The 24,834-nt window shown below is 47.7% G+C and overlaps 1 protein-coding gene across 1 annotated transcript in view; it reads right to left on the bottom strand.

The window, feature by feature from the left end:
* SNAPC4 (small nuclear RNA activating complex polypeptide 4) overlaps positions 1-24,834 on the bottom strand; it is a 676,731-nt gene that overhangs the window by 444,757 nt on the left and 207,140 nt on the right. Inside the window, exon 11 of the mRNA XM_069609574.1 lies at positions 17,321-17,468. Within this exon, the coding sequence (XP_069465675.1) occupies positions 17,321-17,468 (148 nt within the window). The remainder of the gene's footprint in view (positions 1-17,320; positions 17,469-24,834) is intronic.

The following is a 24,834-nucleotide window of genomic DNA, read 5'->3' on the forward strand; positions in this document are numbered from 1 at the left end:
GCTAAACCGACAGCGACATGTCCTTTACCATAAGAAAGTCAAACAGCAAACTACATGAGTCAGTCATATTATCTCAAACCTTAGCCTAAGGGCATAGAGGCATTTCATCATCAAACTGGGGTACAAGGAAGACACAGCACGCGCTCAGAAGCAGAGCACAATGGACCGGAGGAGGAGGATGAGGATGAGGGTTGTCAACCTATGGGCCGTCCGCATGATACATATAAATGCCAGACATTAGGTGGACAAAACCATTGGTGGGGGTGGGAGTAGCCCAGCAGGAGACACTAATGTGGAGACAACCTCATAATGAGAAAATGTCTAACCAGGAGAGTAGGCAGGGGCCACCTACATCTCAGTGAGCTGTGATTAGGATGGGCTGAAGAGCGGAGAAGACAGAGGAGCATGTTGGCTCTTACTCAAAGAGTTTGTCAGGAAAAGCAGACATGAGAATGAGTGATGATGAGGCGACACAAACAGTTATCCTGAATATGGGGGTGCGAAAGCAGAAGTGCAGGTCACAGAAAAGCAGGAGAGGGGAGAAGAGGTAGGGAGAGGGCTTGAGTAGGTTTGGGGCGGAAGAGTGGCCAGAGTAAACGCTGGGAGAATCCCAGTCACTAAGGGTCATTCTGGGAATGAGGTCCAGTACCGAGTCTGAATAAGCAAGACTGGAAGCATGCTGGGCAATGAAATCCAGTATCAAAAATCAAGAGAGTAAGAGAAAGTGGAAACACCTTTGATGCCTGCTGGGAATTCAGTACCCAATACATGCACAGCAATGTTACCTGTTATGTTTATTCCCATTGTTAAGTGTCCATTCGCCATAAAGAGGCATTATGGTTGGCATAAGCAGGAAGGAACAGAACACACTCACAAGAATATACAGGTGTCTTAACACCATTTATTGTCAGAAAAAGGATAATAGAGCAAACCGTCAAATCATTCAAACTAGTCTTCTTGGCAATGAAGGTGTATGAATTCAAACAAACAAAAACAAGGATTACCCAATGTAAATTAAGTCTTTCCATGCTGGCCATCCTCACAGTTGCCTAGCTCCTAAGCGAGTAAAGGGAACTCCAACACCCATCACCTGGTTTCAGGGTCAGAAAGGTTTCCTCTTTGGGTTTAGGTTTCCCAAACTGGGAAAATTCCTTCTTGGTATAGGTATGGTTTGAAGGATGGCCTATAGGTTATGGGTAACTAACTCAAAAGAGAAAAAAACCTATGCAAAACAGTGTAAGGTCCTGGGATAAACACAAAGTGTGCGAGGGTTTCTTAATCCTAAGGACCGGCGTTCCAAAGGATAGTCATACTCTATAAAACAAAATGAGGTTCCCACGTCCAGGATGGGGATCACAGCATCAGGAAGTGGGTCACCCTTGCACGCTTCTTTCCCAGATGTTTTGAGTCACACTCAAGATGGTCTATTTGTTTCAGACTTGTCTGGGTGATGTAATTTGGTGGATGGTGAATTTATCTTGATGGATGAGGCAACGGCCTCCAAGAAGGTGTCTTTATCACAAAGGATGTGGTGACAGCCTACAGCAAGGCAATAGACATGCCCTTTCACCTTGCCACTAAGGTGATTACTTGCCCAGCTTTTCCTTCCTGTATGGACTTGGCAGGCTAACTTCTCACTCAAACGTATGGACAAGGAGCCTCTTTTCAGGTTTCTTTTGTTTGACCCCTATTCGGACTCCTTCCCCACCACTTAAGTAGCCACTTTCTGGTCCAAGGCTAAAAGTATGCTACTCCAGGGCTAAAAGTATGCTACTCCCATCCTCTGCTTTGTAGCATATGCTCAATTTTCCTTGTTCACCTGTTCTTCACCAAGCTTTACTCTTTGTGTACACCCTTCTTTGGACTCATCTTGCTTTCTTCCCACTCCTTACTTTCCACTAGCTATTCCTCCTTCGTCTCATTTCTCTTCTCAAACATAGTCTTCCTTTTCTCTGACTTCCTCCATCACTTGATAGGTTTACTCCTTACACCCTCGTTACCCCTTATCTTTAGCCATTTCACTTCCTCTGCTTCTTCACAGATATGTGTCAATGCTTCATTATCTCTCCGTTAAATATTTCCCTTTCTCTTTTTCTCTCCTTCTTAGATATTTGACCTTCTCATCCACTCCTTCCCTACTCAGATCTTTCACAGCTCGTCTGCTCTCTCTCCCACCCTTCCTCAGCCATATCCTCTCCTTGTTCTCTCTCCCTCCTGCTTCTAGCCAGTGTCTCTTCACCACTCTGACCTCCCCCCTCTTTGCTCCTTCTCCACTCGCTCTCCCTCGGTTCGCTCAAGTTTCCCCTCTCTCTGTTTTGCCTATTCTCCTCCTTCTCTCCTCTCTCTCTCCTTGCCTTGTTCTGCTCCCACCGCTGCCTTCACTCTCGTCTCCTCGTCTTTGCCTTTCTCAGTGCTCAGTTTTCCTAACTCCATCACTACTTTTGTGTGTGATTGGGATAGTAAATGGGAGAACATTGGCAGGTGTTCATTGTTTGGGGGTGTTATTCCAGATTGGATAGAATGGGTACTGGCTACAATTTCCCAAGCCACTGCATGGCTCGTGTATCGAGGGCATAATCGGGATCTTCACCATCTTGTAGTCAGGCAGCATCTCCTTTTGGTTCTCTCGGCTCCAAGATTGTGCTGAAGCGGGATGTGGTTGTTCTTATTAATCTGAGTGTGATCTGATGACTACTTGCAAAAACTGTAAGCTTCCCCTGACTTGTAGGGATTAGCATTCATAAGGTTTGTCACTCAAGCCGCATTCCATGAATGTTATCCTGCCACTCAGAGATCAACTAAGTACTTCCGCGGTGGGCGTCTCAAGTAAGTGGAAGGAGGCAGGGGACTGTAGGCTTGCAGATAGGGCCTCCCTTGCACTTAGGAACTGTGAGGCAGTGCTAGGGGAAACTGGTTGTGAAGGAGCCTGGTGACCGTTAAGGTACAGAGGGTGGCCAGTTAACCAGTTAGTGCAGCAGACAGGTACATCAGTAGAGGAGAGAGAGAAAAAGCAGAAGTGAAAAGGAACCCTGAGTTGCTTCCGGAACCTTAGGTGATCTTGCTCAAGTTTGAGAGAGGCAGGGAGGCTGTTTCAGATGGAGGACTCAGGAGAGGAAAGAGATCTATCCCTACCCCCACTCTCTACCTGGAGAAGCATCTGACCCTCAGAGAGATGGAGGTGGATGAGTGGAGGGCTCGAGAAGGAAAATGCTGAGGAAGAGAGAGTTGGATGTAGCGTGTCCCCAACCCCAGAAAGCCTTGTGGACAATGCAGAGGGTCGTGAACTAGATCCTTGCAGCCAGTGAAGAGATTTCAGGGCTGGAGAGCTACAATCCCTGGGCTTGAGCCCAAGGACAAGTCTCACAGTCTTGTTCTGGATTAGTTGCAAAGGGCAAAGAGTAGACGCACGCAGATTTAGAAAGATGATGTTGTAGTAGTCCAGCCTAGAGAGAACCAGGGCTCTGGAGACAGTGAGCTTCTGGGGGAAAGTGAGAAAAGGAAGAATACCTCTGAGGAGGTGCAGCTGGTAATGGGACTTCTTAGAGATGTCCGTAATGTCAGGAGTGAAGGAGAGGTTGGAGTCGAAGATGACACAAAGGTTTTTTGCCTCACAGGAACGTGCAGGTAGAGGGCCCTAGGAGGGCGGCCAGAGTGAAAGAGGGAAAGTGGGAGCAGGGGCTCCAATCAGAAGGATCTCAGTCTCACTGGCATTAAGGCAGAGATCGTTGGGTGGCATGCCATTTCAGAATCGCGGATAGACAGTCAGGAATGAGTGAGAGAGGAGAGGCGCTGAGGGGAGCCACAAGGAAAATCGAGTGTCATCCGCATAACACTGAAATTTAGGAGAGAAGGTAGAGATGAGGTGGGCCTGAGGTGCCAAGTAAAGGTTGAAGAGCCAGGGTGAGAGGTTAGAACCCTGGGGAACACCACATGTGGAGAGAGAGGTGGTGGGGAGTAAGGACCGCAATTGGATCTGAGAGGGTCTATCTGAGAGGAAGGAGATCAATGAGGTTAGGGTCTGACCCGTGATGAGAATTGATCAGGATGGCATGGTTGACTGTGTTGAAAGCAGAGGATAGATCAAGGAGGATGAGGACAGAAGGAATGCTAGAGTTGAGATTAGAGAGCAAGTCTTCACAGGTGTTCAGGAGAGCAGTGTCTGTGCTTCTGGCTGCTCTAAAGCCAGACTGGTGGTCATGGAGAACACACACAGATTAATTATGCAGAGTAAGCTGAGAGATGGCCAGCTTTTCCAGGAGTTGACCGAGCAAAGGAGAGATAGATATCGGGAGATAGTTTGCCGGATAGAAAGGATCAGCAGAGGGCTTCTTAAGGAGAGGATGCACAAGGGAGTGCTTATGGGGGGAGGGGAAGGTCCAGTGGCAAAATAGTGATTACAGAAATCAGCCAAGGCTGGAGCGAGGCTGTCGATGTGGTCCTTGATGGTTCTGGAGGAGCAGGGGAGCACCTGCTTGGACAAGACTTTCATAGATCGGACTTGTCTAGAAACATTGTCAGGAGAGAACACAGGGAAAGAAGAGAAAGGAGGAAGGCCGACAGCCTGAGGGAGGCACCAAGAGAGGTAGAGGGAGAGGAAGAGGAGAGAGCGGACAGGATGTCCTGGGTTTTAGTGGTGAAATGAGAAGCCACTGCCGTGCAAAGGGCCTGGGAAGGAACAGGAGAGGTGGAGACTGCAAAGGGATTGGCCAGCTCCTTGAAGATTTTGAAGAGTTCGGCTGTGTTGTTAGAGGCCGCATAGACACGGGCTTGGATGTAAGCTCCCTTCTTGGACAGGACACAGAGTCTGTATTGCCTTTGGACCAGGCGGCAGGCCAGTTTGTCAGAGGATCAGACTGAGACTGATGCCCTTCACTTCCTCTCACTTGCGTTTAAGGTTGGCGCAGTCAGAGTCATACCAAGAGTTGCACTTGGATGTGGGCTTCAAACAGATCCTCGTGACAGGGACAAGGACATCAAGAGTGTTAGAGATGGTGAGATGCAGGTTGGAGAGGGCTGTGTCAAGAGTGTGAGTCGCAGGTGTAGGAGGAGGAGAGAAAGCAGCGGCGAAAGCCTCCACTGACACCCGCTTCATGGGCGGGATGACCGAGTGGGTGGTAGTGCTGGGGTTGGCTTCACTTGGGGGACACAGAGTGGCAGGTGGGAGGAGAGAAGAAAGTGGTCAGTCCAAGAGAGAGGAGTACTGAGAGGTTTGGAGATGGGGATGTCTGAAGAGATGAGAACATTTAGGGTGTGCCCGGCAGAGTGTGTTGGGCCAGAGGGTAGAATAGAAAGAGAGAGAGAGTCACAAAGATTGCAAAAGAGCCGAGAGGAGGGTTTAGAAGCATCCAGGTGGATATTGTGGTCTCTGAGGAGGAGAAGTTGAGAGGTAGAGGCAAGGAGAGAGGAGGAGAGGTTGGCCCACTCGGAGAGGAAGAGGGCGGCCTGGCCAGGTGGCCTGTAGATGGTGGTCACAGTAAAAGAGAGGGCGGGAGAGATAGCGAGCCTGCAGACCAGGCATTGAAAGTAAGAGTAGGCCTGCGTAGGAATGCCAGAAGCAGGGATCCACTCTGGGAAGATCAAGGCTACTCCACCTCCTGGAAAGTTGGTTCCGGGTTCGGAGAGGATCTTGTAGCCATCAGGGAGGAGAGTGTCAAAACTCGTGACAGAGCTGGCTGTGAACCATGTCTCAGTGAGACAGAGGACATCCAGATCAAGTTCTTAGAGGAGTCAGCAGATGTCGGAGGAATGTTTGACAGCAGAGCGAGTGTTAAGAGTAGCGACATGGAGCAGATTGCCACATTTGAAAGGCTACATGTGGAGGGGTACAGGCATGAGGTACACCTTGCAGACGTGGTAGAGGGGCCCGAGAGTGGGCAGAGGAGGAAGAGGGAGAAGGCAGAGTAGGTGGAGAGGATGAGGAGGGTGACAGAGAGGTGGCGGAGGAAGGACAGCCAGAGAAGATGAGGAGGGTGCCAGAGAGATGGTGGAAGAGGGAGGTGGCAGAGGAGCCAGAGATGTGTAGGTATGAGTAGGAGAAGGAAGTTGGTAAGATGTGAGAAACGTCTATCGAAAAGGAGGAGATTGGCCTGAGGGCCCTGGACCAAGATGGTGCCATTCAGACAGACATTAATGATGGTTTTGGAGGAGTGGAAGAGGGCCAGGAGGACCTCCCACCAAGTGCCACCATTAATGGGCGAGGACAAGAGTGAAGTCGGGGGGGGGGGTGAAATTATGGATGTTGTAGTTTCCCATAAAATAAGCATGGATAGGGGTTAAATGGATTGTGAAAAAAGGGTGATACCATGCCTCACCATTGGGTGCTTCTAACCCACTCTCGAGGACCCCCTACCAAGGTGATCCTCCCTCACTTGTCCACCCTCATGGTGGGGATCCAAAAGTAATGGCCTTTCCCTGGCCACCTGAGTATGGGATCCCCGAGGACAAGGTTGTGAAACACCCTCTGGTGACGAGGGAACGACAAAGAGGATGTTGGTGAGGGTTTGCCTAGAGGAGGCACTGGTATAAGTGTCAGCGATAGGGAGGCCTGGGTTGGAGACCAGGGTGTACTTTGTAGACTTCTTCCTACCAGATTTAGTGAGGGGAGCAGGTTAGGTGGTAGAGACGCAGTTGGAAAAGATAAGAGAGAGAGAGCATCATAGAGTAGGTGGGGAGAGGAGAGAAGATGAAGGGGGGAGAAGAGGGAGGTAGAGGTGGGGAGAACACTTGGGAACGATGCAGGTAGGGCGCAGCAGAATAGACAGAGAGAGACGAGACAATAGTAGACAATTTGACAAGACGACAGGTGCTCAGGCAGTGGTAGAAAGATTGCTAGACAAATGCTTTGCTAAGAGTCAGAACCGCAGAATGGCACTAATTTCACAATGTAGTTTAGATACTGGAGAAAAACACACCCTAGACAGAGTCCTGTAAAAGGGGGAAAAGGCCTAGGTTTCACAATGTAATTTCTTTAATACTGGAGAAAGCACATAATTCAGGGGAAAGGGCCGAGGCGGGCTATCTTGCTGCATCGTCATCGTCCCGAGTTCGAACTTGTGATTCTGCAGATCCTCGCCTCGACTTGTGAAATAAGAGGCCTCCGAGTCCCATATCTCCATTGCCTGACCGTGATAGGTGGAGTTTTGTTCAAAGGGCCCTCAAAGAGCCCTCCTGCTCCCACTAAGGTGGTTGGACTGGGACAGGGTCTCAAGAACTTTACTCTTTTGAAACACTTACAACTGCCTGTTAGATTTGCCAACACTTGATCAGACTCCTCTAAAGACTCCACTCCTCTTGAAACAAGTTTTATTGAGACTTGTGACTCTGAGGGCACCAGGCCCCATCTTATATAGCAAATGCATTGCCTTATATTTGTAGGGCTGTGCATGGTGTTTTCTTCCTTACATATTAGTACTTTAATTCAGTCATTAACTTACCTTGTTCTCTCTTCACTTCCTTTGCTATACTATAGTGGTCCATTAGGGATATAACTGTGTTCAAAAGTAATGTGGTGGTGGTCTGTAGCAAGAGCACCCAAAAAGCTAATTTGTATATAAGAATAATAGAGTATGCTTAGTGTGTTATGTATCCGTTTATTTATTTTATTTTAATTTTATTTTTTTCATTTGTAAAGCGCACGAACAGCCCAGGGACCTGTATTTTTTAATTGCAAAGAGTTGTTCAAAGACTAAATAAACATTTGTATTTGTATACATTCTGCCTACCTTGTATTACAAGAAGTGCTCTGCATGTGCTGTGAGAAACCCAAAGGTGTTTCCCTGACTGGTCCCCGGGGATCTGTCATCCAGGTGGCCAGGACACAGCCATCGCTATTGGATCCAGTTCCTGGGGGCGGACCAGTGAGGGAGGATCACCTAGAAAGGGAGGATCCTCGGGGAGTGAAAGTGGGACACTGACGGGTGATATGCGGTATTCCCCTTCCTCTAACACCTTTTCAACATCCTGCTATGTAGGATGCTCAGAAACTCTATCCCCTGCCCCTTTTCCGACACAAACACTTCAGCACAGTACGAAAGACAACGGACTAACACCACAGCAGTTTACCTGACATGTCCCAAAACAAGGGTCAGGCAGAGTCAGGCAACTGACCAGAACCACACACACCTGACAGCCCTTTGCCTTCCCCACAGGGATAAAAAGTGGAGCATGCGAGCACAAGACGAGCAAGGCAGACCGCACGACAAGAGAGCTGTCCAAGTACGGCAGTTCAAGAGGAGGAGAAAGATGGCGAGAACCAAGTGGGTGACAAGGAGAGAAGCGGCCTTGCCCTTTTCAAGCGAGACCCGGAATCGTAAGACCACGATCAATAGCCCAAGTGTGTTGCAACAGATGTCAATGGTACACAGAGCATGCCTACGCTGATAAGCAGGACGGAGGGAGACACCTGCTACCGTGGTACTGGCCTTGACTACAGATATACTGAAAAGCCAAGCAGTTTATCACAGCTGGTGAGTCGAGGGGTGAACCGATAAAGAAACCGAACTGTGTTGAATGAAGGCCACAAAGAGGCAAGTTAAGAAAAGTTCAAAGAACTGTAAACCGTTAAGGGGAAACTAGCTGCAGAGGGTCCGTCACCACGTGGGTGCTCCCTCGAGAGACTCTGGTTGATACCGTGTTGATTGAAACTACTGATACCAGAAGGCCGTAGCAGAGCCGCCAAGAAAGGGAAAGTGGTCATACAGGGGTCTTGAAAAAACTGTCGTTAAGTCTTTGATCAGCAAATGAGTAGAAAGCAAAGGGAACAAGACAACTGTAATATTGGCAAGAGTGAACCAGACGGAGGGATGCCTACAGAATGGGGCGAAGCCTAAAGTACCGATGAACAGTGTGTTGACAAAGGTGAACCCGACAGAGGGATGTCCACAGTGAACTGTTTAAAAAAAGACATTAAGATTTCTGAATGCCAAGGTGAAAATATCTTTGCAAAAACCAGAGTGATTATGATTATGACTGGTTATTTATAACATGCTTCCGACCCGGAGGTTTCTAAGCACGGACCCGGGGATCAAACCTGTGTTGCTCCACATCGTCTTGCTTCCAAGGCGAGTGCGTTGCCCCAGAGCTATCCTCCCGAGACAAAACCTGATGGAGGGAAGCAAACATTCAATAAAGGGTCTGAGCCCGGGAGAGGAGGATCCAGGGGTGAAAAGCCAACATCCACCTAAAAAGGCTGTAGTGAACCCGATGGAGGAAGGCAGGCATTTGAAAAGGGTCTGAGCCTGGAAGAAGGGGATCCAGGGGTGAGAAGCCATCACCCCAACCACACGTGAATGTAACTGAGAAATCATTTTGAATATAAGCCAGAGTGAACCCAACGGGAGGGAGGCTGATATTTGAGAGAGGACTGAGCCCGGAAGAGGGGGACCCAAGGGTGAAGAATCATCACCTCAAGCGCAATCCGAAAGGAACATTTTGTTTGGTATTTTAAACCTATCAGGCCATCGGAAGCAAGAAAGCTAACCGCCGAAGGTCCTGATATCGACAGGAACTGTTTGTTGACCTGAGCTCGGATGAGGGTGATCCAGAGGTGAAAAGTCATCTCGTACATTTAGAAAGGAACTTTTGTTTGTTATTTGGAACACATCAGGTCCTCGGAAACGAGAGACTTTGTAGAAAAGAGACTTCACGACCGAAGGACCTGATAGCTGGAAATGGAACTGTCGTCTCGTGCTGCGAAAGCTCAAGCGTGTGCTGTGCTCAGGAGGCCGTCTTGTCCCATGCTCTAAACGTGGGGAAGGGAGACGCCCGGCTAACACATCCTGACTTATCATTTGTGAACACTCCCTTTTTTCTTGTGACCCTTATCCCACACTCTTTTTGTATTTAGCGTAAGGATTAGTAATAGGTTTTTCTTAGTATAGGTCCTTTTATTTTGACAAGATGCCCCTGGGACTGCCTTATTATTATTTGATGGTCATAGTTTGCTACCTTCTTAGATTTCGATTAGGAGTTTTTCAAACCTGCATATACAGTTTGATAAACACCCTTGAACCGGGATCACTTGTGTCTGTCTATTCTTGATACCATGCCTTCCTTTCAGTGCCTAAAAGAACATTTCTCCACATTCTCCTAAGACTAAGCCTTGCTGCTCACTCACACTACCCAGCTCGGGTTTGGCTAGACATTAATGCCAGAACAGGGTGGCCTCTCGGAATCTGTACACAAGGCAGATTCAGAAAATCCATCTAAACAAGGATGAACATGAGAGGAGAGAGAAGAAGAACAGCCATCAGAAAGGGGACAGAGGAGAGGGCAGTTTACGAGCATGGAAAAAGAGGCACTGCTGAGCGAGCAAAGGATAGGAGGTGGGTGTCATGATCACTGCTTCCAAGGAGCTAGGACCAGCCCAACGTCCTTGGAAGCAGGCCCCTAACCTTCATCCTAGGCACCAGCCGGTCCCCACTGGGACCTTTTGGACCTTGTTCTGGCGCCGGTGGCACCAGGCTCATCAAAGTCACTGGTCCCGGCACTGGAAGCGCCGGGCTCATAGTTTGTATGAAGATGCTTGGGTGGACTTACCTGCAGCAGACCATGCTGCTTACTTACCAGCCACATAGGAATCCTCTGTGAGCCGGGACTACTTTCTTACCTGGGTGGGGGCAAGCTCCACTCCCTGGATACAACACTGGAACTCTTCTGGAACAGGAACTCTTTTCTTACCTAGGCGAGGCCGTGGAGGAAGACGCCTCATCACTCCAAGGCTATTTAAACCACACCCGATTGATGAAACGTGCTTCGCGTTATTCTGCATCTGCAGCAGAACGCTCACCGTGTCTGTTCCAGTTTTCTTCTTTCCAATCCTGAACCTGCAAGAACAAACGCTTACCATTCCTGTATCCAGCCTTCAGTAGCACCTGAAAGACAAAAGAAGAGACATTAAACAGGTATTTTACTTACGCGCCATCGCGCCCGCCACAATAGGGTGCCTGCAAATACTCCGGCGTTTCCAGCGTCTCTTCAACACCCGAACTCACAACTGCAGGGGAAAAGAGACAGTTAGAGAGCTTTTGAAAAGCAGGCAACCGGCATTTACTTACGCATTTCCAAGCGCGTCATTCCAAGCGCGTCATTCCAAGACTCTGGCTCGAACTTCGGCTTTCTTCACACCATCTTCTACCTCAAGAGCCCTGCAAGACAAATAGAAAAAGCATTATACAGAGCCCTGTTCCACATTAACGTGCCCACGCACCTAAAGACTGTAAGGACTTAAAAGGTGTCCGGAAACTCACCGTTCGTGCAATTAACGACGGTAGCAATCATCTGATGTCAAGAGGCCTACGTTTCACCCAGTGAAGGAACTGGCAACGGCACCCTGCACCAGACGCAGATGGAGAGTCCAGCATTCACCTATCTAAGGTGAGCACGTTGACCTTGGGGCTCCACGGAAAAGCGAGGAAGGGAAAGGGAGAGAGATACCCGGCAACCCCAGATCATTAACCCCATATTCTTTCACCTGCAGATATCTCACTCTTCGAGTTAGACACACAGTGCGAAGAGGCTCAGCCCCGGAAGCCAATCGAGTCCTGCACTTCACTTTTCGAGTCACAGACACCATCCTGCCAAGACCGGCGCCTCCGTGGGAATCAGGTGAGCGTTACAGTGGGAGAATGTTAAAAAAAAGTAATGCAGGTGGGAACAGCTAAGGAGAGTGGAGGAGGGGGTCGGACCACTCAGGTCAAAGAGAGGAGAAGAGCAGAACAATAAAGAACTGGTCATAGAATCAGCGAGGAGGTGGGAGATGGATATCAAGAGGGGCGCAGAGAAGGAGAAACAAGTGGTGATAGACAGAGATATAAAGAAACACCATGATTTGTAGTAAAGGCAAGGAGGCATTTGGGAGAGCAAAAGGAGTTGAGCTTGGAGAGAAGGCCAAGACGCCCAAGCTCTTTACTACCTGATCCAGAAGGGTTCCTCTGAGCTGGTGGAAAGGTTGAGGGCTGGACCCAGGCCACATGGAGGAACCTCAAAGACAACCCTAACTCGAGATAGGAGAAGAAAGGCTGCAGAAACCTAGGGTCAAACTGTTATGCCAAGACTGAGGGCTGACCCCCTTTAGACAAGTGAAAGGTGCAGGGTGGGGTGGGGGGCTGATAGCTGAGTCGAGGAGAACCAATGTGTCATTTGGTTGACCTACTCAGAAGCCAAGAAAGACACAGAAACATGAAATTAGTACTCGGGGCAATATGCAATCCTAGAGACTGTAAGCAAGTGTTTTAACCCACTGGAAGGTAACTTGGAAATAAGGAATAGAGGAAGGGACTGAGGACCACAGTCATAAAGGAAGGTTAGGACCAGGGGGAGCAGACACCCTGTTTACTATTCCATTTCCATTCCCATCACCCCTGCCTCAATGAACCCTGATCCTTTTTCGTGTCGAGAATAAAGATGCTGTAGAACTTTCTGTTGGTCTCATATCTTCTGTAGATCCCTCTACAATTAGATTGCCCAGGACTACTTTTAGACTTTTACCTGTCAGTAGAGCATGCAATCCATGAGCCTCTGTCATGAAGGTACAGTCAGACAGGCTAAAGCATTTGGAAAACAAGCATGGTTGTTACTGCATTCTAATGGAAGGGGTGGCCTGTAAACGTGCATATGATGAAACAATAAAAGTAGCCAGCACTCAAACACATTGTTAAATGACGTGAAATTCCTTTTTGTGTGAAAACCACTGCTCTGCTATCTGCAACTGCAGCATTTCAGCGGATACTGTTGATATTAATGCCTCTTTTAACTAATGAGTTTATTTGTAAAGGTGTGTTTTTTAAACCATATACACACACAAATAAAATGTAAAAACCGCGGGTCCTCCCTTCTTCCCTGACGCTTTCTGTGCATCTAAAGATAATTGCAAGTAAGGCTACAAAAGGCCTTCAGACTTGCCACACCGGTCAATAAAAGCTGCTAGCCATGGTTGAGATGTGCTGCATTGTTTCTTGCAGTGCTCAGTATGACCACAACATTGATAATAGGACCAATGTAATTGGCTGTTAATGATGGGAGGGTTGACCCAGGATACTTTTTACATTCAAAAATGTATGTATGGTAATCCCCCTGTTGTATCTAACACAAAGTAGCTATAGTCACACTGCATAATAGTTCCTTCAATGGATGCAGAATTGTTTAATGGGCTCCGCTAATGGAGGCGGACCCGTTAAATACGTTCCGCGAAATTACGAGGTCCCCTCGCGGGACCCAGAGAGGACGCCTGGTAAAACCAGCTGTCGTTACCGGGTCCCAGGATACTCTTTACATTCAAAAATGTGTGTATGGTCATCCCCCTGTTGTATCTAACACAAAGTAGCTATAGTCACACTGCATAATAGTTCCCTTCAATGGATGCAGAATGGGTTAACGGGCTCCGCTAATGGAGACGGACCAGTTAAATACGTTCCGCGAAATTACGAGGTCCCCTCCCGGGACCCGGAGAGGACGCCTGGTAAAACCAGCTGTCGTTACCGGGTCCCGCGAGGGGAAGTGGGAGCTAACAACGGGCCGAACGTAATCGGCCCGTTGCTAGCTCCCTCTCCCATTCCCATTGAGCCCTATGGGGGCTCAGATGGGAATGGTGAAGGTCCGGGCCCGCGTTCCCAGAGGGAGTAATTACCGGGCCCTCCGAACTCGGAATGGCCCGGTAATTCCCCATTCTGGGAACCCGGTAAAGGAGCTCGGTTTGGTGGCAAACTCGTAATGAGGCCCATAGTCTCCTGGAGGCACTCTAGGGTGCAGTGGGGGTGTTAATATAGTGGTCTTGCACACTGTTACGGAGATTTACTAAAGTCCCCCTGTGGTAGGACTGTAGAAGACTCGCTCTGAGATGTACAGGGCTCCAACTCTTAGCTTTGGCCTGAACTACCCAAAAGATTTGGTAGCTATGGTCGAGCAGCTAGGCTTAGTCTAGGAAGGAGGGAGGGCTGTAGTTGAGTACAAACACCTTTGAGTACACTTATAGTCAAGGAAAAACACATTGTAGTTATATAAAAATAAGATTATTTTTCATATACACTAGGGCAATGTTAAACTAAAAATGCAGTTCAGGTAAGTAAGGACGGTTTCACACATACATACAGTAAGACATTTGCTGTAGCAATAGTAGACCCTTAGATGAGAAACAGGTAAGTAACAGGTAAGTATCAGGAGTAGCTTTAGGTTAGCAAATCATTCATCAACCAACAATTATTCAATAGCAATACTGGCAAGTTAGATACATTTGTGTAGGCCTAAACTTTAGAAGTCCAACCCTATCTGGGGAATGAATGTCTCAAAGGTCAGATGGAGGCACGGCAGAATGCAGAAGAATAGCATACATGTGACGTCGGGAGCTTAACCTGTTTATGCAGCATGAACATAGAGAGGCATTGCCTGTCTGGACTAACTTGAAGTATATCCATAATACTAACTCGCATTTCAGTTTGAAGGATAAGGGATCACACTAAGGGGCTTTGTTACTTGATTACAGACCCATAATTTCTACCCATGCATGGGCGTGAGCACTTTCATTAGGCTGAACTTATCTACAGCATTAAGGCAATTACATTAGGACCTATTGGCACGGACCACTGCCATATTTCTTTTGGGGTATTGCACTAGTAAGCAAAGAGGATACCTTTTTAAGGGACTATCATTTTGCCCTGAGAAACCCCCTGGAGGGGTGAAACTCATGGCCTTGCAGTTGGCAAATCTGATTTTAGCATAATATATGCTCACAGTACTTTTGGAACTTGTGATATGGTGCAATTGATGTACTTCAAAGGAAAATAATGTTGTAGCTGTCCTTTTGGGTTCTTTTGAAACTTGTGGCAAAATCCATGCCTTCGCCTTTGTTCATTAGGCAGGTTGTCACCGTACTTACCAATACACAACTAAGCTTTTGTCTTGTCATATTGATATATCTTTTGTGTATTATGTTCTCTGATTTTTTTTGGAACAATCCAGGTTTGATTAAAATAGTTAATACTAACTTTAGATTGTATTCTCTGACTTTTCAATGAGGAATACTTGCCTGTTGGGATATCATTCACTCAAGTATCAAAAGTAGCTTTAGGTTAGCAAATCATTCATCGACCAACAATGGCAAGTTAGATAACCTTGTGTAGGCCTACACTTAAGTCCAGCCTTATCTGGGTAATGAGAGTTTCAAAAGTCAGATAGGGGCCGTGGGGGACCGGTGACCCGTGGGCAGCAGAACAAAGGAAGACAGACACTGTCAAAGATGTAAAATTCACAGATGATGCTTTTCGTAAGTAACAAAACTGGATTCAAAGTGTTCTGGGGGACTAAGTAGGCCACCTGAAGGATTTCAGCCTAAAGGATGGATGTCCTAAGCCTGGGAGAACACTGTTGGGTCGTCCACCCCAACGTGACTCTACAAGCTCAGGAGGAGCGAACAGCAACACAACAACTGCCCTGATAAGTACCCAGGAGTGACACAGTACCTTTCAACAATCTCACTGGCGGGTCCCCAAGGTAAGACGACAACAGCTCTAGTTGGGGTCTCTGGCCTTGGCGGCTGGATGAAGAACATTTGGTGGGAACAGGTGGACAGACTCGGTGACAGGGATGCACAGCACATGATCTTCGTGACACTTGGTTGTAGAGTCTCGACACAGGCTTTCTAGCAGCAACGGTTATCACCCTGCAGACTTTCTTCCTTCTCTCGGCCCACGACTCAGCTGGGGGGATTTCTATGATCGGGATGGAGTCTCTGTAGGCCCAAACGGATGCACACAAGTTTTCAGCTGGAAGCACGCCTAACGAGATGATGCACTGCAGCAGTGCAAGAGGTCCCAGGGTATTTGGATATTGCAGGACTGGAAGGTTGCAGGTCGTCCTTGGATGGCTGAAACTGTAGCTGGTCTCGAGGCTGATAAGGCCCACCAGTCCAAGGTAGAAAGTGGTCCAGTTTGGATCTTCGCTGTCACACAGAAGAAACGGCTGGAGCAATAGCAGTCACTCAGTCGGCTTTGGCAGTCACTGGAGGTGGCTGCAGGCGTCCTTTCTTCTTCTTTGGAATGGATCTTCCAGTGGTTGACTCTGGCTTCAGCATCAAGACCCTCGCCTTTCATGCAGGAAAACAGCCAATCAGCATGCATGCTACATTCAAACATTTGGGGGTGGCTGTCCCAACGGGACAGCCAGGCACCCAGTCAGAACTGGATCCAAGCAGACACACTGGAAGACAAAGACCTGAGGAGTTTCGGTGACCTCCAAGTTGTCTGTCCTCTGAGACATACTGCCACCTTCGGACGGGCTTCCCAATGGGAGCCTGGCGAAGACAAAAGGGTGAGCAGAACTTCTCCCAGCCAATTTCGGCAGAAGAAGACTCAATAAAAAACAAGTGATTGTGAGTTGACGAAAAACGAAGACCGGCACGATTTTGGAACAAGCGTGCCCCATGTGTCCCTTACAGCAGCTGCCAATACAACCTGCGATGTAGGTTTCACAAAATGGGTAGAAAATCATCCGCTGCCTCCAGGCACTCAGACTTATTGTAATTAGAAAGTTAAAGGAGAAGTGAGAAAAAGAGTTACAATGTGTCCCCTCAGAACTCGACATATGCCTGTAGCCTTTTGTCTTAACCTGTAACCAGCTCCTTGATGCCTCCGGGTTTAGTGCGCTTAACAAATGCAAATAAATAAAAATAAAATAAAAACATAAATAAAAAATAAGGTGGTGTGCGCTGATCTCACAAAAGAAAAGCATAGGTAGGATAAAACATATCCCCCTATCCTGGTAACCTTAACTTAGCGCAGGAAAGTTAATGAAAATTAAAGAGGGCAGTTCCAGGAGCTTCCAGCAACACTGCACAGAATGTGCCTTGCGCTGCAATAGGAAAATAGAGATGCATAAGGAGATGGAGGAAAGCAACTCCATCAAGACAAACTAAAAAGGGTTTGCAGAGTCACAGAAAAGAAGTGAGTGAGTGAGGAAAAGGGTTCCCACTCCCTCAGGAGAGTCAGGCAAAAAATCCAATAGTCCAGCAAAAAGTGCTGGGGGACTCACTAAGTGGGGAGAACACACACCAGATGAACATTCTACTAACACACAATCAATGTAAACTTCAGTCTGCATTCCAGAAAGCCCCGCAACAATACCCCTTAGCCACCTGATTGCCCTTACATTGCACCAAAGCCATTTTATCCAGAGGCAGATACGGAGCTAGTGTGGAGTCATTCCACATAGTTTGCTAAACAAGTGCACACACTGGGCCACTAACTTACGACGGCCCTGCAGCATGTCACACTGTACACTCTAGTAACAGACACACATTGACCTTGTTTGACCATTGTTCATTAACACTTACTTTTCTGGTATGGTATGTGGTTTCCTACTCTCATTTGATCAACCAAATGAGTGAGCATCTGGTCTTCCTCTTTTGTCCACTCCCTCTTTTTGAATTCTTTATTATACTTCTGAAACTTTTGTAGACACTGGAAGGGTGTCCGTTTTGTCTTCAAGAAATAGTAAAAAAATAATTTGTGAGTGTGGGAAATTATTTCATCAGGTATCATTGTCAGGGTACATCTGAGAGTCTGTAAACACATACTTTAGAAACTGTAGAAACACAAAAACAGAAGGACACCTTATCCAACCTCATGAGCGTAAGGTTGAACGCTGGTGCTCTCGTCTGTACTGAACATCTGGACCCACATCTACAGCTTTATGGTTCGAACTAAAAGGAGGATGCACTTTCTCTGTCATTGAACCTCGGGTCTGCAAGTCTATTCTAGTGACTCTGAGAAAGGAATGGTCTTATTTGAAGTTTTAAAGGCTCCTAAAATGTGACATTACCAGGACAATGGCGATACCTTAAGTCTAAATCTCAGTGACCGCTTGTGACATGTTATACTTACTCTTACACTTCTTGTGAAAGGCGGAGCACCAAGTCTAGGGATCAGTATAGAGTTTGGGATCTACTGCAGAACAACCCAAGTCATTTAAAGCGGGGATTGCATGGAAATGAATAAACCATATGGAAGTAAGAAATGCCAGAGTGATAGTTCGCCTGGTTGCGCTTGAAAAATGCCCCCTCCATTTGCTAGTATACGTTGAAATGAGTGGCGCTTGGGGACGGCCAAATCATCATGATGTCATACATGTTTACCACCTTTTTTTTATCAGTAGTGTACATTATCATTAACTCTGCCTCATGTTCACAGCCTTTTAAGATCAGTATTGGCAATGCCAACAGTTTGGGATTTTGTGTAAGCATGGCAAAGACACTTGCCAGGCACAGTCGCAGTGGTATTAACTGGCCATTGATGGTAGCTGGTACAAAATGGTGCGAGTACCTGTGCATCTAATAGCAGTGCCTGGCAAATGCCTAACACTTATGCAAAAGACAAAAATGTTGGCTTTGGCAATGCTTGTTTTAAACCGGACCTCAGTGGCTTTGCCAATGCTTGTTTTTAATAGGACTTCAGTGAGTGATTATTAATCGAGTGGCTGAAAGCAGGCCTGGTAAGACATTTTCATTACGCCAGTAGCACGTTTACTGCTCCAATTAAGCCATTCATTTTCAGAAAACTGCTCTGAACAAACATTGACAGGCACTTTGAGTGCAAAGTTTGATGGTAAGGCTTGATAAAAGCGAACTCGAAGAGTTCCCATGAGGAGGTGGTTTGGGCGGGCAGGAATGGTTGGGAATAGCCATGGGCAGGCAATGGGTGGACACATAACCAAACGCCACCTTCAGACTCTGTGTCCCTCCTTTAATGTCATTCCTCCCTATATGAACTCCAATGCAATAGTTTCGGCTTGTGACACCTAATAGCCCACACTAAAAATGATGGCTGGAAAGTTTTGAATTAATCGTAACCCCTCTCATTTGCAAATAAGGTTCACCCTTCTGTAAAGGCATAGATGTCTGATGTTTATATTATGGAAGGTTGCCCAAAGCAAAGGCAGGCGTTATGATTGATTAAAACCCTTCACCCATGACTTTTGAATGCTGCATAAGTCACCCTAATTGGATCCGTTATCCCAAAGTGTGGATCCTGGGCTTGTTGTGCCTGGAACCCCAAGCTACTGCTCATTCAATAATGGCTAATCATGTTTGTGGTTGCTTGTAGCCTCATGCAGAAGGCATGTGACCTAGCTCCAAGGGCTGTCCGTTTTGTGTGTGACGGGGAGGTGGCGAGATGTTCCTAATGATTAAGTAAATACCAAAGTATATTTAAATACATTTTTTGAAATGACAGGTTGGTCGGGAACTCTCAAATTTGGCACTGAGTTGGCCACGGGTTTCTTTTACTTTTCAGTTTCTTTAATGTCTCTGGGAACTTCGGTTTCAAGTCCCAGCATGCAATCTTTCTCTTAGTTAGGTCATAACCATGGGATCAAGAAGGAGCAGGACACTACGCTTACTTCTTAATGGCTGTGTAGTTAAAACCAGGAATATAGCCTGAACCCTAATTTAGGGATAACATGTTCAGTTTTATGTTTTGCTATTCGTAATCCAATCTTCCACTCCTCGTTCTGTCCCTTCAGTCTTGAAAGTTCAGGGTAATGGGTTATGCAACTATCTCTAGTAATCAAAAGTGTTAGCAAAAGTCCTCCTGTTACTCACGAAGCCCGGGTCTTGTTCCTTTCCAGTAACCCGACGCGTGAGTTTCATTGTAGAAACAAATGGATGGTCAACGGCAAATAGAAATTCTGCAAATAAATACGTCTCCTGTATCTGCTCACCCATTGGTATCTTACAGGGTCTCTCCCTGTGGCTCACACTCTTTGGGCAAAGTTTCTTGGAGATGTCTTTTGATGGCTCGGCTACACAGGGGTGGTCTACTCCTGTAGTCTACAGCTCAGAAAAGCAGTAAATGTGTTGATTCCAGGCCTGCTTCTTCCAAAAAGGCCCAGAGCAGTGAGACAGTCAAAGAAAAGCTTCTCCAGTCCTTACAATAGGCCTCTTGTCACCTCCTGATCTCAGTGCCCTAGCTCTAGTGCCCATTAACAACTCTCTCTTCTCGATGTCTCATCACATGCTCATCCTACCGGCCTGCTCGCTAGCAACTGGCTTCTTCTGTAACTCCTCCCACACCCTGTGACATTCTTGTTCCTCCGCCCACTCCAGGCTCCCCTTTAAGTCATAGGGTCTGCCTCTCCATCCTCTAAATAACTCCCTATGGTTTAACTTTTCAAGCTACAACTACATTCAATAAAATCATATGTTCATACTCCCCTCTTCTTTTCTTTCTCTCACGGTCTTCTACTCCTCATAATGTCCACCTTTTCCTCTCTCCTCCTAGCATTCCAACAACCCCCTCCTACTCTTCACTTTCTTCTCCTCTCTCCTCTTGGCTAGCCCAATGGTTCTATAAAACCTTGATATGGGACAACAACCATCTGATGTGAAGGAATCAGACCCCTTGTTTGGAGCTCTCTTTTTCAGCCTATAGCATATAAAACGGATGCTTTTGGCACGCTCTAGTGTAGGCCACCTAGGAGTGGAGGCACTGCGCTTTTATCTGGGAATGTAGGTCCTTGTACTTCCTTTTACCAGGAGTTCTACCACAAAGGTCTTTGTGCGGCACACTTATAAGTGACATGAGCATCTGATCAAGAGTTACCCTAAAGTACAACTCACCTTCAGTCAGTTTAAGATGAGCCTCCTGCACACCTCATAATGCCTACAGGGAAGGGGCAGATCTTCCGGGGTAGTCCAGAAATAGTGCAGACTTCTTGTACATTTGTGCAAGCTCTCCCAGCAATACCCCACTAGGGAAGGGAATAGTTTCTTACCTGTAACTCCATTTCTCCAGCATTGGTATCCTTCATGGATTCACATGCTTAGAATATTCCCCGTCGTCGGGCTGGGAATCCTCGGTAAGTTATATAGACATTTTCCATTGGAAAAATTCCGACACTTTTGTCGTTTTGGGCCGCGCACGTCGGTGCCACTAGGACGTAGAGGTATATATAGCCCCGCCCCCGTGGCTCCCTCAGATTTCAGCCCCCAAAGTAGTATGGGGGGATCTCTGGTTTGCATGGTCAGGGGAGGAAGGCGGGCACATGTGAATCCATGAAAGATACCAATGCTGGAGAAATGGAGTTACAGGTAAGAAACTATTCCCTTCTCCAGCATTGGATCTTTCATGGATTCACATGCTTAGAATAGATTGTATAGCAGTATCCCCCAACATTGGAGGCGTGTATGCAAACCAACATCACAATAATCACAATGCATATTTACCATGGCAACACATTACATTATAGTATGTTAACAGTGAAAGACAAGACACTTTAAAGCATAGTTGCCGAAGGGTGTAACCCCCACTTGGGGCTTACCTTATTGGAACAGGTGACGTAGTACTGCACGCCCCATCTGTGTATCTTCAGCATGCTGCTGTGCGAGACAGTAATGCCGGGTAAACGTGTGTGGTACCGACCAGGAAGCCGCCTGGCAGATATCCCCCAGCGGAATTCCGGACCACAGCGCCGTCGACGACGATGTAGATCTCGTCGAATGGGCCCTTGGACGCTTTTCTAGCGGTTTTCCGGCCTTGGAATGACAATAAGACACCCATCTGGATAGTCCTTGTTTGGAAATCGCTTTACCCTTAGCCGCAGGACCATAAGCTACGAAGAGTTGTCTCGTGTCTCTGAAGCTTTGAGTGCGATGGAGATAAAATTTTAAAGCTCTTTTCACGTCCAATATATGGAGAGTCTTCTCTGCCACTGAAGACGGTGTTGGAAATAATGTAGGCAACACTATAGAAGCGTGTTTATGGAACATGGAAGGCACTTTAGGTATGAAATGCGGGTTAGTGGCCAGCACAACTTTATTACTGAAAAACCTCAAGTACGGAGGGTCGATCACTAGAGCTTGTATATCTGACAGACGTCGAGCTGAAGTAATGGCCACCAGGAAAGCCAATTTCCAAGACAAAAATGTTAATGATGTCGACAACATTGGTTCAAAAGGGGGTTTCATCAGGGCTGCCAGAACCAGGTTTAGACTCCAGATCGGAGGAAACTTCTTCGTGGGAGGAAAGGTTCGAAACAACCCTTTAAGGAAGTGTTTAACTAGGTGGTCACTGAACAATGGAGTTGAATGTCTCTTCCGAGTAAATCTCGAGATGGCAGCCAGATGCACCTTTATGGATGAAACAGATAAACCGCTTTTAGCCAGGAGCAACAAGTATGGTAGGAGCTGTTCCGGTGTGATCGTCAGTGGGACCAAACCTGGTTGACCTGCGCACCATATGCAGAACCTTTTCCATTTGTATGAATATGAAGCGTTCGTGGAAGGTGCCCTTGCAGCTTGCAAAATGCGACAGTCCGCTGGAATCGCTAACGCGCCAAACTCCGAGAAATCAGGAGCCAGGCCATCAGACTGAGGCTGTCCGGGTCGTGATGCCAAACGACCCCTTTCTCCTGAGACAGAAGGTTGGGGATCTTCTGGAACCTCATTGGTTCTGCCGCTGAAAGGTGAAGTAGGTCGGAGAACCACACTTGTCTGGCCCAATACGGGGCCACCAGGATCACCCGACATGGATATCTGTGGATCCATTGCAGAGTCCGACGGATGAGAGGGAATGGGGGGAAGGCATACAGAAACTTGCCCGTCCACAGGAAGGAGAACGCGTCCCCTAGCGAGTCTTGTTGTGGCCACCTGCTCGCGTATTGTGAGCATTTCTTGTTGTCTCTCATCGCAAAGAGATCGAGGGCCGGATGACCCCATTTCACGAAGACACGGTGCAGTTGTTGGTCGTTCAGTTCCCATTCGTGTAGATGATTCATCTCCCTGCTGAGAGCGTCTGCTTGCACATTTTTTACTCCTGGTAAGTGGAACGCCAACAGATGTATGTCGTGTTGGAGGGCCCAATGCCAGATCTCCTGGGCTTCTGTCGACAGGATCCTGGAGCGAGTTCCTCCCTGCTTTCGTAGATAAAACATTGTTGTCGTGTTGTCTGTCATGATTCTCACAACTGAGCCCTTTATCTGTGGTAGAAAGGATTTCAGGGCCCAACGCACCGCCCTCAACTCTAGCAGATTGATGTGAAGGGCGGATTCTTCCGATGACCAACGACCCTGAACCTGTAGGGACTCCAGATGAGCTCTCCACCCAGTTAGAGAAGCATCCGTCACCACTGTCCTCTGGAACGCAGGTTCCAGCAGGGGCAATCCCTTCGTCAGATGTATGGAAATTCTCCACCATTGAAGAGCCTGCACGAGCTGGCCGTTGATGGTCAACTTGTCCGACCAGCGCCCTTGACTCTGTGCCCATCGATCCGCCAAGAATTCCTGAAGAGGCCTCATGAAGAGGCGACAGTTGCCGGTCAAGGGTATGCAGGAGACATGGTCCCCAGCAAGGACATGTACCTTCGTACTGACACTCTGGTGTCGACCTGCCATTCTGATGCCTTTTGTTGCAGTCTGTGAATCCTTTCGAGGGATGGCTTCACCAGCCCCGACTGTGTGTGGAACTCTGCCCCCAAAAAGACCAAGGTCCTTGACGGCTTTAATGAGGACTTGTCGAAGTTCACTGCGAAGCCCAAATGTTGTAGGAGGGACATGGTGGCATCTAGGCTTTCTTGTGTCCTTTCCGGAGACAATCCCCTCACTAGCCAGTCGTCCAAATAAGGATACACATGGTGACCTTCCTTTCTTAACCAGGCTGCTATTGGAGCCAGACATTTGGTGAACGTCCTGGGGGATGATTTTAGTCCGAACGGGAGGACCCTGAATTGATAGTGGGTTCGTCCGACGACGAACCGCAGAAATCTTTTGTGTCGTCGACGCATCGGGATATGGAAGTATGCGTTCTGAAGGTCTAGCGATGACAAATAATCTCTGGGTTGTATCGATCGGATCACCTCCTGGAGCGTAAGCATTTTGAATTTTAAATTCTTGAGCAGTTTGTTGAGCGCTCGTAGATCCAGGATGGGACGCCATCTTCCATTTGGTTTCTTGACGACAAAGTAACAGGAGTACACTCCCTGTCCTTTTTCTGCCACCGGGACCAGTTCTATAGCCCCTTTCTGCAGCATAAGCGCAACCTCCTGCAGTAGTATTTGAAGGTGGGGCTGAGCCGAGAACACCGGTGGAATGTGTGGTGGCTTGTCCTTGAACTGTAGAGAGTGGCCCAGATGAATCGTGTCCAAAACCCATTGGTCTGTTGTTATGCGCTCCCACTCATCGACGTGACGAGACACTCGGCTCCCCAGGACGTCCTGAAACATGTCATTGTTGGTTCTTGGCTTGTTTATCTTTCGTCGACGAAGGGTAGGCACCCCGCCGTCTGGAGGCTTGGTAATCTCTGCCTCTACGAGAAGACTGGGCCTCACGTCTGTAGCCTTGGGACGAGTAGGAGGGTCTGCTGAAACCTCGGTCTCTAGATGACCCAAATCGGGAGTTACCCAAAGCCCCTCTGAAAGGACGAAAGGAACGAAAATTCCTACCACTCTGGAGGGCTCCGAGTGACCGCGCAGTGTCAGTATCCTCTTTCATGCCCTTCAAGGCCTCATCGACATTTTCACCGAACAGTTGTTCCCCTTCACACGGCATATCCAAGACTTTATATTGCACCTCCGGTCTGAACGTAGTGCACTTGAGCCAGGCTTGTCTTCGTAGTACCACCCCATTATTGATTTGCTTAAATCCGGATTCGGCTAGGTCGACAACAATGTTGTTTATAGCATGGTTGGAGGCCTCTTCTCCTTCCCGTACCAGCAACATGGCGGACTTTCTATGTTCTTTGGGCAAATGCTCCAAGATAGGAGCCAGCCGGTGCCACATTTCCCTGTCATACCTAGACATAATCGCCAAGGAGTTGGCTGCTTTAACTGTAGTCGCGCCGACCGACAGCACCTTCTT

Source organism: Ambystoma mexicanum, chromosome 8 (assembly GCF_040938575.1).
Source record: "Ambystoma mexicanum isolate Mex_15411 chromosome 8, UKY_AmexF1_1, whole genome shotgun sequence".
NCBI lineage: Eukaryota > Metazoa > Chordata > Amphibia > Caudata > Ambystomatidae > Ambystoma > Ambystoma mexicanum.